The 19,627-nt window shown below is 38.7% G+C and overlaps 1 protein-coding gene across 2 annotated transcripts in view; it reads left to right on the plus strand.

The window, feature by feature from the left end:
- The window catches only part of PLA2G4A (phospholipase A2 group IVA), a 130,602-nt gene that overhangs the window by 30,763 nt on the left and 80,212 nt on the right, over positions 1-19,627 (plus strand). The window contains exons 1-2 of one of the 2 annotated variants that reach the window (XM_081112670.1): positions 5,935-6,315; positions 6,436-6,517. In XM_081112670.1, coding sequence (XP_080968796.1) covers positions 6,259-6,315; positions 6,436-6,517 — 139 coding nt within the window. In that variant the 5' untranslated portion in view covers positions 5,935-6,258. Of the gene's footprint in view, positions 1-5,934; positions 6,316-6,435; positions 6,518-19,627 lie in introns of those variants that run through there. The other variant, XM_081112671.1, reaches the window with a different exon arrangement.

The raw sequence follows: 19,627 nt of genomic DNA on the forward strand, positions 1-19,627 counted from the left end.
AGCACTTTTTGTACTTACTTTATAGATACTCTCTTATTAATCCTTACAGCTCCTAGAGATTGGTATGATTTTGATACCTCTGTTTTGAAAATAATTTTCTTAAGATACACGGTGTTTTCAAAATGAACTTGTAATAACCAAGAAGGTGGTTGGTTTGCTCCTTATAGTATTTCATTTTATAATGTTAAGAAGACAGAATCGAGGCTGATGGAAGTAAAAGCAAATTTAATTGCAGGGCTGAATGATAGACAAAATAACCCAATTAATAGAGTTCAGATCCACTACAGATACAATAGAAGGAATAGGTGGTAACTTTCTATACCACTTTAATAAATGGAAACAGTATTTATTTTTTTTAAGATTAAAAGTATTGGGTATTGGTATTATTATTCTCTGTGAAAGTAAAGGAATATAGAAAGAGTAAAACATTGGGAACAGCAAGCAAGACTGGGTTATAATTCAAATTTAACTTTTAATGTTTATGAGATACTGGGAAATTAGACACTCAGTCTCACTTTCACAAGTACAACTTATCCTTAACTGTAAGTAATAATACCTATTTTATAAGGTTTTGGGGAAAATTAAATGAAAATTTATATCTACTAGAATGTCTAGCATAGGGCTTATGCTCAATAAATCCTTATAATAGCAATATCTTTCTCAGTATATGTTATTAATAATCATCTGATGTGGAGAAGCACGGGACTTGGTTGGAAAGTCTGTAAGGAGGAGTCTCCAAAAGGTCGGGGGCCTCTTAAGGGGACCTTGCTGAAGGCGGCAGCCCAGGCCTTAACTTTTCCAAGCAAGTCTGAGCCCCCAGGTGTTTTGCTGGAATCTCTATGTTTAGTCTTTTAGACCCAACCTTGTAGAAGCAAGTGCTTTCTCAAGGATACTTACCCTGCTGATTGTATCTAGAGGTTAATTTTAGTTCAAGCTGTTGTTACAATAAAAGTCTAAGGAGGCAGGCAATCATGGCTGCTTGGTGCCTATAGCCAAGCAGTCCCTTAGCCTCTCTTTCACAGAAACTTGTGTCAGAGTAATCCATTCATCCATCGCTTGGGATCTGATGGTCCGTCCCAGCAATCTGACATGAATAGATGTGCAGCAATTTCAAAAATTGTGTTAAATAATAGGCCAGAATATTACTAATAATTTTTATTTTACATGGGAGTTTTTTTTTGGCATTTGAAAGCCCATGTGGTATTAGAAGTTCTAAGATATGAAAAAAAGATCATAAATGATTTGGAGTGGTGTGTTATGACATATCATAATTATTAAGTTCACTTTAGTGGAGAAAGCAAATTCTTAAGTTGGGCTTCAAGAGCACCTACTTATTCTCTTTCAAGCCCAGGAATTATTTGTCTAGAATTTTTTTCTTGCATGTGAATGTCTAGTTGTTCCAGCATCATTTTCTAAAAAAACTATCTTATCTCCATTATATTGTGCTTTACTCCTTTATCAAAGATCAGTGACTATATTTATGTCATTCTATTCCTGGGCTTTCTATTTCATTCCATTGATCTATTTGTATATTATTTAACCAATATTATACTGTTTTGATTACTGTACAATTATAATAAGTCTTGAAGTCAAGTAACATCATTCCTCTGACTTTGGTCTTTTCCTTAATATTGTGTTGGGCTATTCTGGGTTCTTTTCCTTCCTATATCAACTTTAAAATCATTTTGTTGATATTCACAAAATAACCTGCTGAGATTTTGATTGGGATTGTATTGAATCTATAGAGCAAATTGGGAAGGACTAATAATCTTGACAACATTCAGTCTTCTGTCTACGAACATAAAATACCTCTCTAATTATTTAGATCCTCATTGCTTTCCTCATGTAGACCTCTTACATTTTAAAAATATGTTGTGATTTTCCTCATATAGACCTTTTGCATTTAAAAAATATTTATACATAAATATTTCATTTTGGGGAAGTGTGCTAATGTAAGTGGTATTATGTTTTTATTTTTTTGTTAATCTTCACCCAAGGATATTTTTCCACTGACTTTTAGTGAGAGTAGAAGGGAGGGGGAGAGACAGAGAGAAAAATATCAATGTAGAGAGACACATTGATTGGTTGCCTCCTGCACGCTCCCCAATCAGGGCCGAGGATCAAGCCTTAACTGGAATTGAACCTGGGACCATGCAGTCAATGACTCGATGCTCTATTCACTGAGCCAAACTGGTTAGGACAATGTTATTATGTTTTAAATTTCAGATTCCACTTGTTCATTTTTTGTATATAGGAAAAAGATTGACTTTTGCATATTAACCTTATATTCTACAACCTTGCTATAATTATTAATTCCAGAAGTTTTAAAAATCAGTTCTATTGTGTTTTCTACATAGACAATGAGGCCATCTATGAACAAAGACAGTTTTATTTCTTCCTTCACAATCTGTATATATTTTATTTCCTTTTTGTGTCTTATTGCATTAGCTGGATACCTAGTAAAAATGCCAAAAAGGAGTGGGAAGAGCAAATATCCTTGTCTTGTTCCTATTCTTTATAGGAAAGCTTTTAGTTTTTTTTTTTTTTTTTTTTAAGAATTATCTAGATCTTTTTTTTTTTTTAAATATATTTTATTGATTTTTCACAGAGAGGAAGGGAGAGAGATAGAAAGTTAGAAACATCGATGAGAGAGAAACATCGATCAGCTGCTGCCTCCTGCACATCTCCCACTGGGGATGTGCCCGCAACCCAGGCACATGCCCTTGACCGGAATCGAACCTGGGACCTTTCAGTCCGCAGGCCGACGCTCTATCCACTGAGCCAAACCGGTTTCGGCTCTTTTAGTTTTATGCCATTAAGTATTGTATTGGCTGTAGATTTGTTTTAGATTTTTTTTTTTATCAAGTTGAGGAAGTTCCCATCATTTCTAAATTGCTGGGAGTTTTTATCATGAATAGGTGTTGAATTTTATCAAATAATGTTTCTGCATCAATTAACATGATCATGTGATTTTTCTTCTTTAGCCTGTTGATGTGATGAATTATACTAAATTGATTTTTTAATGCACAACCAGCCTTGCCCACCTAGGATAAATCCTACTTGGTTGTGGTTATTATTTCTTATATATATTGTTGAATTTTATTTGGTGAGAATTTTTACATCTTTGTTTATGGGAGATATTGGTCTATAGTTTCCTTTTCTGGAAAGGCCTCTGTCTGATTTTGTTATCGGGGTAATGTGGCTTCATAGAATGAGTTAGGAACGACTTCCTCTGCTTCTATCTTTTGGAAGAGATTGAAGAATATTGGTGTAATTTCTTCCTTACCTGTCTGGTAGAATTCATCAGTGAATCCATCTCGGCCTGGTGCTTTCTGTTTTGGAAGGTTAAGTATTGATTTGATTTCTTTATAGACATAGGCATATTCCAATTGTCTTGCTACTTGTGTGACTTTGGGCAGATTATATCTTTCAAGAAATTGGTTCATTTATTCTAGGTTATAAAATTGTGAGTTGAGAGTTGTTCATAGTATTCCTTTATTATTTTTTTAATGTCCATAGGATCCGAGGTGATCTTCCCTCATTTATTTATATTTGTAATTTTTATTCTCTCTATATTTTTTTCTTATTTACCTAGCTAAAGGCTTCTGAATTTCATTCATCTTTTCAAAGAACCAACTTTTGGTTTCATTGATTTTCTTTATTTCCGTTTTCAATTTTATTTATTTCAGCTCTAATTTTTACTATTTTTCTTCTGCTTACTTTGGACATAATTTTTCTAGTTTCCTAGAAAGTAGGGACTTAGATGATTAATTTTAGATCTTTTTTTCCATATATACAGGATATCTCAAAAGTGTATATACTACTTAAAGCTGATAGCTCAATCAATGTTTCTTTCTTTTCAGGTTTAACCCATTGGAATTAATTATTACTCAAAATCTGTATACATTTTTAGGGACACCCTATATATGACATGTGTGATATATTTTATTTAATACTATAAATTTCCCTCTAAGCACTACATTCACTGAATCCCCAAAATTTTTGTCATTGTCTCACTTTCTTTTTTTCTTTTTAAAATATATTTTATTTATTTTTGCAGAGAGGAAGGGAGAGGGATATAGAATAAGAAACATCGATGAGAGAGAAACATCAATCAGCTGCCTCCTGCACAACTCCTACTGGGGATGTGCCCACAACCAAGGTACATGCCCTTGACCGGAATCGAATCTGGGACCCTCAGTCTGCAGGCAGACGCTCTATCCACTGAGCCAAACCAGTTAGGGCCATAGTTTCACTTTCATTTAGTTCCAAATATTTAAAAACTTCTGAGACTTCTTCTTTGATATGTGTTTAGAAGTATTGTTGTAATGTACCCCGCGAATCACACAAGGACGCCTCAAGAAGTCGAATTAAAAAGTCATATTTATTGCAAATACGGGACTATGAGGGGGCATTTCGCTCTCCCAGATCTCCTGGTGCCCGCCCCAGCCCCAATACCAGACTTATATAGGCAAAGATCACAAAGGTATTGATTACATCCCAAGGTTTGGAATGAGGAACCTGGTTTGCAAAAAAAGCAGTTTACAGAAGCAGAAGCAGTTTACTTAAGCATGTTACCTAAATTACAGTTTTTGGGTCTCCAGAGCACAGAGTCAACAGGGACATGTTACTGGAGCCCTCTGACCTTGGGATAACTGTGCTGTCCTTCCCAGGTAAAGGAAAATGTGCTTTGTAAGACCAGTATGACCACAACCAATGGGATATTCACATTACAATCAATAGGGTATTTAATCAAATGGGATGATTTATATAATTCAGAAAATCAAAATAACTTTGCTATTATTTTAGCAAGCAAATAAGTACAGAAACCAAGCAGCAGGGTTAGAGTTAAACTACAGTTTCTACCTGAGATGATTGCTACCATACTTCAGTATATTATTTAACCTCTAAGTACTTTGTGATTTTCCAGCTATCATTCTGTTACTGATTTCTAGTTTAATGCCTCTTTGGTCTGAGAGTTAGATGCTGTATGATTGTTCCACGTGAGCTTAAGACTAATGTGTATTCTGCCCATTGCTGAATGAAATATTTTGTTGATGGTAATTATATCTAGTTGGTTGATGGTGTTTTTGAGTTTAATTATGTGCTTATTGATTTTCTGCCTGCTGGATCTGTCCATTTCTGATAGAGCAGCATTGAAGTCTCTAATTATGATAATGTATTCTCTCTCTCTCTCTCTCTCTCTCTCTCTCTCTCTCTCTCTCCCTCCCTCCCTCCCTCCCTCCCTCTTTCTTTCTTTCTGGTGTGGGGAGTACATGCATGTAATTTTTAGCTGTAGTATAAGGCCACACACTTTTTAAAAAAGGATTCATGTTTTTTTCATGATTGATAATTTCATTTATGTAGCATAAAACTTTAGCTACACAGAGGTGATTCTCTGCCCTTTGGTTATATTATGAATCTGGATATTAATTACTCTATCAATAGAGAGAGATCTTCAGAAAGTGTTGAAGGCTGTATAACTTTTGATCCCACTAATGCTGGTCTTTATGACTTGTTTTTATAATATTTTTTCTGCCTGTTTGTTTTTAGATTATTTTTATTGACTTGTCAGTATTAGTAGTATCTTAGCTTCTTTTGAATTACTGTGGACTTTTTAACCAGTTAAGCAATTCTGTTAAAATAAGAATGGTAGGAGTAGCTCATAAATGTGGGCCACTTCTGCGATTACACAAAAATGCTTGAGCTTTAGATAAAGACTCATAATCTTTTCTGTTGCTCAGAGAGCTATGTGAGCTCCTGTTTCCCCATTCTGTTTTGTTCGATAGAGTTATTTAATAACTAGTTTCTAGTTAGGTATTTAATAAAGTCTCCGACCTGTTGACATTTATGATGTGCATGCAAACTACTAGGCTAATCGAAACTCTTGACATTGCTGCAAGTAGTTTGTGACAAATGCTTTACGTTTCATAGAAGCAGTTACCTGTTCTTGCCTTCGGTCCAGAGGATTTTTGAATACTGCTCGGGGAATGTCTTGCCAAACAAGACTTTCATTCAACAGTAACGATGAAAACAAACAAACCTAAATAATGCAAACATCTTGCGGGGACCTCGCTGTTCTAAGGCAGGGCTTAGTCATCCAGCACAAAGCCTGATTGTGCTCCTCGAAGGCTGCAGTCCTGATTTACATTTTTCCCCAAGCGCTTGATAAACCTGACAGCAGGGAGGTCCTAGTAGTCGAGCGGTAGCGACACTTTAAAGCGTGATCCGTGATCCAAACGCCTCACTGATTCTGAGATGGGAGAGAGGAGAGGATCCAAAAAGGAACAGCCCGCGGATCAAAGCATGTTTCTGGTATGCACACGACTTCCTCCCAACTGGAATATTTTTACATTAGTCTCGGGGAGACGAGACCAATTTACTTGGAGTCTCTATTGGAAGTTTGTTTTTAACTCACTCTCCTTCTCTTTCCAGGTGGAGCACCAGTATTCCCACAAGTTCACGGTAGTGGTGTTACGTGCCACCAAAGTGACAAAGGGCGCCTTCGGTGACCTGCGTAAGTGCCTTCGTCTACTTTTCTGTTGCAGAGTTGCTTGAGTTCCTCGATCAGCCAGGGCTGTCTCTTTAAATGTGTTATCTTCTCCTCTGATGCCCTGATAGCTGTTGGAATATCATTTTACCTTCACTTTAGTTCCGAGGACTTGGAGTCAGACAGAATGACTGTCTGATGACATACAGATCTTTGGAATTCAAAGAAATTCTGTTTAACTCTGTTTGGAAAGAGAGCTAAATTGACTTTGAACAAGCTGCCTCTGTGAGGTATTGTGGCTATAGGATAAAAATTTTAAAAAATGCAGTTTCTCTAGTTTTGTGCCTTTGACTGTGTTTAGTACGTGTGGAAATAGTTTCAGAAATTGGTGTAGGACAGTTGAAAATGATGTGAGCGAGATCCTGGGAATAATGTTGAATTCGCTTGTTGGCAGTGTCCTTCTCCATGTTCTGAAAAGCCATTTTCCAGGCTAATCCGACTACTGGAATGGCTGGGGGTCTTTGAGGTGGGAATGCAAAGAAAGATGGGTAACTATGACGATGATGGATTTAGTGAAACATGGGAAAGGCAACTACCCCGCAGAACAGGTTTTGGAGAAAGGAGGGAGAATTCAATTTGTCAGGCTGGGGAACAGGGAAGGCTTCCCTGGCGGGATGTCATTTAAACTGGGGCTTGAAGGATGAGCATGTGGATGGCGAGAACAGGACGAAGTCCCGGGGACCACAGCATGTTCAAGGGGGGAGAGGAGCAGCGCGCGTGTAAGGAATGCAGGCAGATATGGAGGACAGGTACTAATATGACGAAGATTGAGATTTTATCAGAGACTCAGTGGGAAGACTCTGCTGGCATTTGAGTCATGAATCACATGATTGGACCTTCATTTAAATAAATGTTTGTTCTGTGCCTAGTCTGTTAAATGTATTGGAGGTGAAGGTGGAATGTACTTTTGACATTGAAGACTAGGAGGGACTTGAGCTTGTTGTAATCATGATGAAAATGGGCCAATAGAGAAAAGTTAAATACTAAGAAAAGCAGAATGCTAGCTCTGTGCTCAAGACTTGGGTGAATGAGGAAGGCTGTCTGGGAAGTCACTAAAAGTGAGAGAAGGAAAGAGGTGAACAGGCGGTGATGAGTTTGAGTGCTCAACCACTGAGCCACACTGGCCAGGCTGGATCTGCTTTCTTAACTACTTCCCCATAGGCTGCAAGCACCTTGGACCTCGGTGACAGTAAAACTGCAGTTGATAATGAAGTTTTCTCTGTGAGTATATGAAATGAAACACTCGTCCTGGGTCTCAGACCTCATTTTATAACCAAATGAAACAGCTGGCACATTGTGCTGACTTCCTCACTGAGTTTCTGCTCCTTTTAAATGGTGTTGGGGATAATATACATCACTCTGATAATGGAGGGTAGTCTCAGAATTCAGAACTGGATAGAGGCATGTTTCATTCCCTTAGATGAAACCAGAAAATGAATACCAGAGTGGTGTTTGTTTTTAATATATGTTTATTGATTGCAGAGAGGAAGAGAGAGGGAGAGAGAGATAGAAACATCAATGATGAGAGAGAATCACTGATCGGCTGCCTCCTACACACCTCCTACCAGGGATCGAGCCCGCAGCCCCGGCATATGCCCTGACTGGGAATGGAACCATGACCGCCTGGTTCATAGGTCAATGTTCAGCCACTGAGCCACACTGGCCGGGCCCATAGTGTTTTTGAAATGACAAAATGCATACCTTGATAGGTAAGTTTCGTAGCCTAATTATGCATATGTGCTGAGGATTCTTGTATGATCTCATTGGACACTAACCTCTTTCTCCTTACAAAATTCGCATCATAAACATTAGGGCTTCTAGGCTTCTAAGGATAGTTGTAGGATTGCAGAGGGGTCTACTTTCCTTAGGTATTCAGGAGACAATAGATCTTAATGCCATCATTTAAATGATAAAAAAAATAAATACACGTGGCAGAACTGTGAACTCATTGTATTTAAACCAATTTTTATGAGATCCTATTGTTTAATGTCTTAAGGGACTGTTAAGATTTTCTTGAGAACAAACCTTTAGCTTCTGTTTTTCATATCTGTATCTGTGCGCAAATGATGTTCTATTTCAGATAAACTCATAGCAAGATCTGTATCAAGTTCCTAATTTTTAAACGTCTGGGTCATTTGCAGGTCTGAGGCTGACCTAATCTCCCCAAACAGTGGCTCTCCAACATAAAGGTCTACGTGAATCACCAGGGCATCTTGTTCAGAATGCACATTCTGACTCAGTGGGTCTGGGGAGTAGATTCTAACATCCAAATGATGCAGACACTACGGATATGTGGGCCACATTTTGGGAGATAGGATCTAGGCAATTTCTTCTATTCTGTGTTTGCTTAGACTGAGTCTAGACAGCTTATGAGCAGAGAAGACTTTAAATATTTTAAAATGGAACACAGATTCTAAGGTTTTTGTTTTTTGCTGAATTCACTTTATAAAAGGAAACCATAAATGACTTAATACTTAATGACTTAATACTTTTTATTTTAAAAACTCTTATAGAGGATTAATGACCTGACTTGATACATTATCATTGAGAAGAATAATAGAAATATAATCATGATTTTAGCAGATCACAAGCAATAAAAAAAGTAGGGAATATCTTTTCATTGCCTCAAAGGTCACAATGTATATTTCAAGTTAAATGATCAAATGTATGGACTGTATATAAATGCATTATTTCACTCATGCAACGAAGATATCCTACATACTTATTTTAGTATGACTTAATTCTCCCTCTTCCTCATTTGTGGTTTGGTGATATTTGAGACATAACTTAAACCCAGGCAGGGTAAATCCAGGTGCTGGTTTTCATTGAGCTGTGGCATTGGGAAATATTCATTTCCTCTCCTCTGCAAGGGGCTTTGATTGAGATGTGACACACCTGTGCTGTACCGTGTGTTGACAGCATAGAGTTTACATAAATGCTTATTATTGAAAACGAGGCTGTTCTACAAAACGGAAGTTTAAATTCTCACCTTGCACCTATTGTCAGAGGGTATAAGTACAAAAACCAGGTGATTCAAACGGAATGGGAGATTTAAAAATGCTGTGCAGATTCTTGAAGAACCTTGGGGTTATACCATCTTGTGGTATTGAGCCAAGAAGAAACACACTGGGGCTTCACTTGTTTTTCAGCGACGTGTGGTCTAGGATGAATTCACAACAGTACTGGCGTGGGACTGGTACGGCAAGGGATGAATATGGGGCATCTGTAAGGTGACTAGAAGTAAACATGGAAGTCCCTTTGCAAATTGATTTTTACTACATATTCATATATAAACTAGCTATCAAGCACTAAATATTGGCATGTATTCAATTTCTTTTGTTGCTTTTTCTGTCTCTGCAGTCCTATGGAGCAATGACTCTGAGTTAACACATCACAGTGCAGTGAAATGGGTAGTTTCCACGTTACTCAGGTCCATGAAATCTCACTCACATGGTTATTCTAAATCTCATTAATTTGGACTCTGAGTCCCCGCTCACTAAAATAGGTGGGAGAGTGTGGGTGATCTCCCCTCTCCAAGGTCTCACAGGTGTTCTAGGTACTTAGAGTTGCCTGTAAATTAGGAGGAGGGCCTGTTGTAAGGCTTGGTGGCTACCGTCATTGGCATCAGACCTTTGGGTAAATGTTCCCATGGGTTCTGGATTCCACTTTTGGCATTTCCACTGAAATGCCTCTCAGAGTAGTCTTCTGAGTGATCATACACCATACCAGAGAGACCTTACCACTTTGTTCAAGGTAACAGTGCGTCCAGTCCTGCCTTCATGGCCATCCTGTAGTTACCAGTCCATGCCCAATGCACAAGGATCATGGTTTTCCAACACTTGTAACACCTTAAGAAAAGCCAAACCCACATACGTTTTAGGAAAGGTAGCCCACTTTCCTCCATTCTTGCCTCTCCAATGCAATAGCCTCAATCTTTTCACCTCTGGGACCACCCAGAAGAATAAACCTCTTGACAAGAAATAACTATCAACACAAATTGTTAATAATTCCCTGGAAAGAAGCTTAGAACTCAACCTTCCCATTTGTCAATAGTGGCCAAGAGGCAGGGTGTTGGATATATATGAAGAGAAATATCATCTACTTAATCATTTGAGAATCTTCAGCAGCAGCAAGATCAATGTAGAAATTAGTATGAAAATGTTATCCCCTCGAAGAGCCATCCTTGAATTCCACAGTGATCAGAATCTCCAGGGAAGAAGCAGAGTGTATGAAAAATGTTTTCCAGAGCCAAATACTCCTCAGTAGTTCTGTGTCCTTGGGCGAGTTTTCTCTCTGTCTTTCTCTCATCTAAGAGATATTGTGAGAATTCGATGAGTTGACATATGTGAAGCACTTACATGCCTGGTGCATAATAAGTGCTCAATAAATATTACCTCTTATTGTTAAAATATTTCATATATCAACATAAGACATTTATTTCTTAAATATAACCTTAATATGAGCCAAAGAATATTCTTTATGTGCACAGGGATAATTTTTAGTTTTTCACCTTCCAGACAAGAAATATCCATCATGAATTTCCATGTTGAGCTAATTAATAGATTCTTCTTTTTTCAGCTTGAGAGAAACAAATGGTGAGATGATACTTCCATTGTCTAATCTGATACTCCTGGGCACAGTTCACCTCTGGCCTGCCTTGACAGCTGTCCAGACTTCTGTTTGGCACCTGTCAGATGGCAGTCTAATCATACACATGTAAGATTTGAACCTGTGTCTCACTTTCTTTTATTTATTTATTTATTTATTTATTTATCTACACTAATAAAAGAGAAAATGGTAATTGGTGTACGGCGCTACCCTTTTCATTGGCTAATCAGGGCTATATGCAAATTAACTGCCAACTAAGATGGCGGCTAATTTGCATATGTAGGCACAATGCAGGGAGGCGAAAGGGAAAGCAGGAAGAAGCCCCCTGCCACTGACAGTGATCGGAAACCCAGGGGGGAGCTAAGAGGTGGGGGGCAGGGCAAAGGCGGCCCTGGGGAGAATCCCCCCAGCCATGATCGGAGAATCAGGCGCCTTTGCCACCCTGGCCAGTGATAGCAGGAAGTAGGGGTGGAGCCAGCGATGGGAGCTGGGCATGGTCGAAGCTGGCAGTCCCGGGAGCTAGGGGTCCCTTGCCTGGGCCTAAAGCGGAGCCCATGATCACTGGGCCGCTGCAGCTGCGGGTCCCCGCTGCCCGAGCCGGACGCCTCAGCCAGAGGCATTAGGCCTGGGCAGGGGCGGAGCCTGCAACCACGGGGAGCTGGGGGTCCCCTGCCCAGGCCTGACACCTCTGCCGGAGGCCTCAGGCCTGGTCAAGGGGCCGATCTGGTGATTGGTGATCGGAGGGTGATGAGGGTCAACTCCTCTGGCTGAGGCATCAGGCCTGGGCGGGGGGCGGGGGGTCCCCTGCCCAGGCATGATTCCTTGGCCAGAGGCCTCAGGCCTGGGCGGGGGTCAGAGCCAGTGATCGGGGGGAGAGGGGGGTCCCCTGTCCAGGCCTGACACCTCTGTCAGAGGCGTCAGGCCTGGGCAAGGGGCCAATCCTGAGAATGGAGGGTGATGGGGGTCAACGCCTGAGGGCTCCCAGTATGTGAGAGGGGGAAGGCTGGGCTGAGGGACACTCCCCCCCCCCCCCACACACACACCCAGTGCACGAATTTCGTGCACCGGGCCCCTAGTTTATTTATAATCACATATGAGCATTTATTCCAAGAATGCCTGCAGTATTGGGGAGCAGCAAGTCATCCATGAAAATATGCTCTGCATGCCCATAAGCCAGCTGCTTATATGGGGTAGAAGGATAAAGATTACATGGGGAAGTAGGCAAAAGGAATAAGAATGGGTATTTTAGGCATGGGGAAGTAGGCACAAGAAATAAAAATGGGTAGAATGGTTACAGATTACAGGCAGTCCTGGGCAGGGTGGCGCCTCTGGGAACTCCATTGTTTCTTTTGGCAGCAAGGTTATTAATCTTTCCATGATGATAGGCAATTCTTGGATGAGAATAGACTGCATTTCATGGTTAACTCCCAAGTCCCCTTAGCGCCCAGGTGCCTGCGCATACAACTCCCAGCCAGATCAGAATATGCTTTCTTTCATTGGAATGAAACAATATAGTTAACAGAGTATGATCTTACTCACTTTTTAGAAAATAGACCCTTAGCCTGAGTCTGGCAAAATAATAAGATCTCAGAGAACTTTGGATAAATAAAAGTATATGTAATTATATCTTTTTTCTTGGATAGTGCTTCCTTCTTCTTCTTCTTCTTCTTTTTTTTTTTTTTTTTTTTTTTTTGCCTTACTAGAGTGAGAATTTAAAAAAATTATTTTGTACTTCATTTCTTGGAGTACAAATACCTTTGGTTATGTCTACCCATAGCTTTCTAGAATTTTCCTGGGTTTCAATGGACAGAAACTTTGTGACATTTTTGAATTAACCTAAGTAATCTCTTTTGGATTAATTATGGTTTGTCAAATGATTTTTAATAAATGGCACTGCTATTGGCCTCGAGCCACCTGCCACCTTTAAGTATACCTTTTCTGGATCAGATATTTTCCTAGCATTAGCCCTCAGGTTCTGATGGAACATGAGTTTTGGTTTACTAACATTTTTGGAATATTTTGAGTACCCACCCCAGATTTTAAAAATTCTAAGTATAACGAAATAATTTTCCACTGGGCTTTTTATAAAAGATAATTTTAAAATGAGTAAAGTGTTCCAGAACACACATCTATCTCTCATCTCATATCTTGTACTTATGTAGTAGGGAAATAAATGTGTTAAGAAGGCACAACTGTTCCTCACTGATGTAGAATGTTATATAGTTTGTTAAGTTGTAAAACAGTTTTATGAGTACAGTTAGTCCTTTTCTTCTCTATTTAAATTTTATTAGATTTTGTGATTTGCTTTGCATGTGTGTATTTGTATTCTTTTGGTCTGGCGAATACAGTGAATAATACTGTCCTGTGATATTTTGATAATATCAACTGATCACTGGGTGGATTTTCACCACATTTATTCAATAAATAAACAGAGCTATATTCCAGTTGTATATTTGGTAGCAATGCCTTGTTGAGATAATAAAAGCAGGTTCTTGTCAAAACAAAGAGAACATCACCACACTAACAGGGACATGAGTCACCTGTTCTCTCTCTCTCTCTCTCTCTCTCTCTCTCTCTCTCTCTCTCTCTTTTTTCCAAGACCAATCAGTGATGGATCCTACCCATTTAAATCATTACATTTATGTTTTATACTTGAGCTTCTTCATCTTAAAATACTTTTTATATTTTTCACATATATACTTTCACATGTTAATGTTCTATCAAGTGAAGGAAAGCCTTGATTTAAAGCTGAGTGATATGCAGCCACTTTTCATATGCTAAGTAAATTCTCTTTGCCAAAAATCACATACTATTTCTATATTGAAAAGGTAAGATTAATATCTAATGATATTAAATTTAAAAATAGGTTAATTTTTTTTAAGAAAGGGACACATCTGCTGTTCTAAAAACGTAAGCATTTATGTGAAAACTATATGCTATTTTAATATACTTTAACACTTTATTAAAAATAAAAATTGTGTGGTATCAAGATTGAAATAATTAATTTAATTTGCCCACTGAGCTTGAGTCAGAGGGTTGTTGTAAATTTTACTGACTCCTTAGAAGCACTTTTCGATTCTCACTCCTCAGTTAATATGTTTTTTATGAAATATTTTAGATAAAATTCTCGGCAAAATGATTTGAAATTGTGTACAGGGGTAATACAAATCTCCAGATGCAAAATGAAATAATGATTTTGAAATTTGGAAAAGAAATGTTAGAGAAATATAACACAGTGCTTATTCCAGCAAGGCTCTGTTATTAATATCTCATCAATAAATGCTGAGCATCTGCTAAGCACTTAATGTTCATTCTCTGCCTTAAAGAATTGCAACAGACACAAACATAGTACTTATGGCAAATAACTTTATTTAGTGCCTATTTCATACCAAAGGGAAGTGTCTCTAATGGTTAGAGCAAGGACTCTGAAACTGGCTTGCTTGGGTTCAACTCTCCCATTATTTATTAAGCACATGAATTTGGGCAAGTTAGGTCTTAATTTCCTCCACTGTTAAGTGGGGGTAATAATTATACCTTCCTCATAGGTTTTGTTTTAGGAGGATGAAGTGAGACTATGGAGTGCTTAGAAAAGTACTTGGCACCTAGTGTATGCAATATGTCTGTTAAATAAATAAACAAAATGCTAAGCAGAGTTCTTAGGACTTTATATTATACTTCATTTATTCACGTCAGTAACACAATGAGATATGTGCTATTGTTAAATTTTACAGATGTAGAAATTTATTTAAAGACACTAAGTAAAAAATCCAAATCACACAGCTATTATGTTTTAGGGCTACAACTGACACGTGTCTCACCCTCATGTCTAATTGTACAGCAACTTTGCCTTTGAGCTACTGATGGTCTAGTTGGGAAGATGAAATGGGTGAAAATAAATTTTTGGAAAACCACCCGAAGAGAGTATATACTCAGAAATTGTGCATTTAGATTATACAGTATCACTGATTTTTAAATTGTTGGCAATAAGCTTCTAAGAAGACTTTGCCACTTGAATAGATATTAAGAGTTTTATAACTTAGAGTTTTCATATGTGGAAGCATGTGGGACATTTCAATTTGGGGAAAATCATAAGAAAAGGTTGTAAAAATGGGATTGACTTAGTATGTCTAATACACATTACTTAGGGAACTTCGCTATTTCATAATGGTTTATGCTAGTGGATAAATGTCGGATAGTGAGGATGGTGCCTTGCTTTAGTGCAGTGGTTCTAAACTGTGGGTCGATTTTATCTCCCAGGGCACATTCAGCAATATCTGGAGATATTTTTAGTTGTCATAATTGGGGGACACTACTGGCATCTAATGGGGAGAAGCCAAAGACAGGACCCCAGAGCCAAAAATGATTCAGCTCAAAATGTCAGTAATGCCAAGCTTGAGAACTCAAGGTTTTAATGAAAATGAAGTTACTTTTGCATAGAGTGTAATGCCCATATATAGTTAAATCCATATATGTAAAATTAATAATATAAACATGTTTTATAATATTAAATAAGCACTTCTGCAGAATTACTTCTCCAACCTAACCAGATTCCAAGAAACATCCTTGAATTATAAACATTTAAAACATTCCAGGCATAGATACAGATATGAAAGGTATTTTTATTTTTTCCCAAAAAGGTATCATTGAGATTTGAATAAAAGGGCAGGACAGGCAAAAACAAAAAATTCAGTTCTGTTTTAGATCTACATTTTCCTTTCTTTGTGTTGTTTTGAATATATCTTTCTCTGTTTTTTCATGAATATCAGCATTTTTTACAATACACTGTAATTTTTACTGTATGCCAGGTGGTAGCCCACTTCATTAATGTACTAAGTCAATGCATTAAGTCAATTGAGAGTACTAGATGATATTGGTCTTTTCCCCTAACATCCATTTAGCTGGTGGTACATTCTGGTAGTTTCATGTCCCTTTACCAAAGGAGACATGTGACCTGAGATAACAATAATCTAGATTTGAGGCTGTGAGAAAGAGGAAAACTAAAAAAAAGAGTTCAAATTGGAGATGCTGCTTGGTAGAACAATTTCACAACAGTGTTGATAAAACTGCTTTGTACTTCAAATGAGAAAAGTATCCTTTGATTATTTGAGTTCCTAGACAGTGCTGTTGGTTTTGTAAAGGCACTGCTCTTCTCTTTTCAGTATATACAGACTCACTGCCAAAGTTGTGTTTTACTAAACCGCAGTGAATTCTTCACCAAGCCTTCCAGCTGCTGTATGTCCAGCAATTTGCAGGGACTGCCCATCCGCATCTGGAGCCATAACAGTTCCAGGTGTTGTTTTTTTTTTAATCTTTATTGTTGAAAGTATTACATACATTGCTCCCCCCTAACCCCCCCCCCCCCCCATTGACCTCTTTAGCCCATACCCACCCCTCACCCCAGGCCTTCACCATCCTATTGTCTATGTCCATGGGTCACCCGTATATGCGTACAAGTTCTTTGGTTGATCTCTTCCCACCCACCCAACCTCCCCTGAGGTTTGATGTCTGTTCCAGGCCTCTGTGTCTCTGGGTCTTACACAGCTGTAAAAAAGAAAGAACTCTTACCATTTGCAACAGTGTGGATGGACCTGGAGACTGTTATGCTAAGTGAAATAAGCCAGTCAGAGAAAGACAAGTGTCACATGATCTCACTCATATGTGGAGTCTAATGAACAAAATAAACTGATGAACTCTGATCCAGAGACATAGAAGCATGGAACAGTTCTGGAGGGAGCAGGGTCTGCCATCTATAAACAAGTACCTCAGCACTCTACCCTATTCCTTAGCGTTATGAAGGGAGGCAAACTGGGACTCGAGGATTGTAAAAGTGCATTTATTATTTGAAAATAAAGCTTAAATACAAATGCACTTGGAAGAAATAACTGGCATAGATATATATTAGAAGAAAAATAAATGGAGTGGGACAAAGAGCCTGGAAGGTGGGGGCATATTGTCTAAGAGTAAAAAGAAGTTAGAGAGGGGTGACTGTTGTGCCTACGATAAAGGTCACCTCTTCTACAGTATTGCTTGAGGCTAGCCCGTCATCCATTATTTCAATAATATTTATTATGTTTCAGACTTTGTGCTAGACTCTTAGACAGAGTAGTGAATAGGAAAGGTCTGGTTCCTGTCATCATGGAGTTTACAGTATAATAGAGGCAGAAATAAGTGTTGGTATAGATCAGTGATGGCGAACCTTTTCAGCTCGGCGTGTCAGCATTTTGAAAAACCCTAACTTAACTCTGGTGCCGTGTCACATACAGAAATTTTTGATATTTGCAACCATAGTAAAACAAAGACTTATATTTTTGATATTTATTTTATATATTTAAATGCCATTTAACAAAGAAAAATCAACCAAAAAAATGAGTTCACATGTCACCTCTGACACGCGTGTCATAGGTTCGCCATCACTGGTATAGATAAAGGGGCAGGAATTTGGCTTCAAAAAGACGAAGTTAACGACCTTACTCAACTTGCTAAGTGCCTCTGAGTCTCAGTTTCAGCAATCTGAGGCTTTCAGTGCAATTATTTTCATTTTATACGGATGGATATAGATGAGGCCTCTAGGGAATATAGTTTACAGTGGGCGGTTTTACCTGATAGGAAAACAGAACAGCTAGTTGACTCGGGGTGTGTGAACTAGATAAGAAAAACAGAGAGAGAACATGTCACTCCACTCATCCTCTAAGTGTACAGTCTGTGGATGCTTATCTTGGATATTCTGAGGGCAAGGACATGTTGAATAATGTTTAGTTATCAGCTAAAACGGCAGAAGAAAACATAGATATGCTCAAGTAAAAGAGAAGCAATGTTCCCTTAGGCAGAACAAAGGCTTCTGGCCTCAAGATGACTGTGTGAAATGTTTGGAATGTGTGCATTTTGGAGATGCTGCTTGGCCTACGTGTTGACTTGGAGAGTGGCATTCAAGTGCATGGTGCAGGAGGATCACTGACTGCGGGCGACCCGGGGTCTGGTGGTGGGAGCCCTTCCAGGGCTTTCTCACCATGGTTAAGCCTGCCTTCAGAGGCAGTGAAGGTCAAAAGTGTGTTTCCCAAAGACAGTGGTGGTGGCATATTGGAAAGTGGCTCCACTGTGAGAAAATGAGCAACTATGAGATTCTATGAATGGTCCAGGTGAGGAGTGGTGCTTAGTTGAAACGAGCCAGTGATAATTCAAGAGGAACTGAGGAGCCAGAGGTGAAATAGGCACAAGTGTTAGAAGTGAAGTAAGTACAACCTGGAGACAGATTGAACTTGGGAGCCATGAGGAAAAGAGGACAACGCTCATGTTTCTAGCCATGGCAACTAGAAATGATGGTGCCACTAAATAAAATAGGGAAACTGGGGAAAAGTACAATGTTTTACTTTTAGTATTTTGGGTTGGTATTTTGCTTTGGTTTTCTTTTGTTATACATTTAAGGAAAGGAAGATGGGGAAAATACATTCCTGTGAGGTATTTTCAAGGTACTTACTAGGTATGCGAGGTATTTTTAAGGCTTTCAAGAGCAGATTGAAGATCTCAGAGTAGAGGTGGGGCTCACAGAAGTGGCTTAGAGAGACAATATTTTATACACAAGCCAGAGCCAATTTTGGATTTTCTTTAAAGATTCAGAATGGTTATAAAACATGGAGCCTCTTTCAAATGCATTACTCAGCATGAGATTATATATGGACCTGTAATTAGGAATCTTGTGTTTCTTGTGTTTGTGCCACCTCCTCCTTGCAGCCTTGAGGAAATGGAGTGCATGATGGCTGTCATTTAAACCTAAAGATGATGGCTTATGAAGGATCTGAGATTAATTAGATTACAGGATTGTTGCTGCCATTGGACCTTATTTGAGGCAAAGGGTTTAAGTTGCTACTGGGGGGGTGTGTGTGTGCATATCCAGTTTCTTCAGACTATCTACATAAATGTGATAATTCCTCTTTAAATTGCTTTTTTTTCTTTTTTCTAATATATTTTGTTGATTTTTTACAGAGAGGAAGAGAGAGGGGTAGAGAGTTTGAAACATCGATGAGAGAGAAACATCGATCAGCTGCCTCTTGCACCCTCCCCCCCTCTCCCCCACTGGGGATGTGCTGCAACCAAGGTACATGCCCTTAACCGGAATCAAACCTGGGACCCTTCAGTCCGCAGGCCCACACTCTCTCCACTGAGCCAAACCGGTTAGGGCTTCAAATTGTTTTTGACTACATGAACATTACATTTTTTTAAAAGGTTCGCCTCCTTTTTCTAATAAAGACCTTTAACAGATAAGAAGAGAAAGTCCACAATTTAGTGTAAATTGAAAGAGGGAGGGAGTTACAATGATAAAAGACAAAAGATAAAAGATACAACGAGGAAACATCTAGACTCTAGATTCTAGAGAATCAGGGATTCACAAAATATGATATTTTGGGCACAAAAGGAGAGAATTGCCAAAGATGTTGCATATATGCTAAATAAAGTTGAAAATTGAGAAAAAGC

This window comes from Myotis nattereri (assembly GCF_964212035.1).
Source record: "Myotis nattereri genome assembly, chromosome: 18".
Classification (NCBI taxonomy): Eukaryota; Metazoa; Chordata; class Mammalia; order Chiroptera; family Vespertilionidae; genus Myotis; species Myotis nattereri.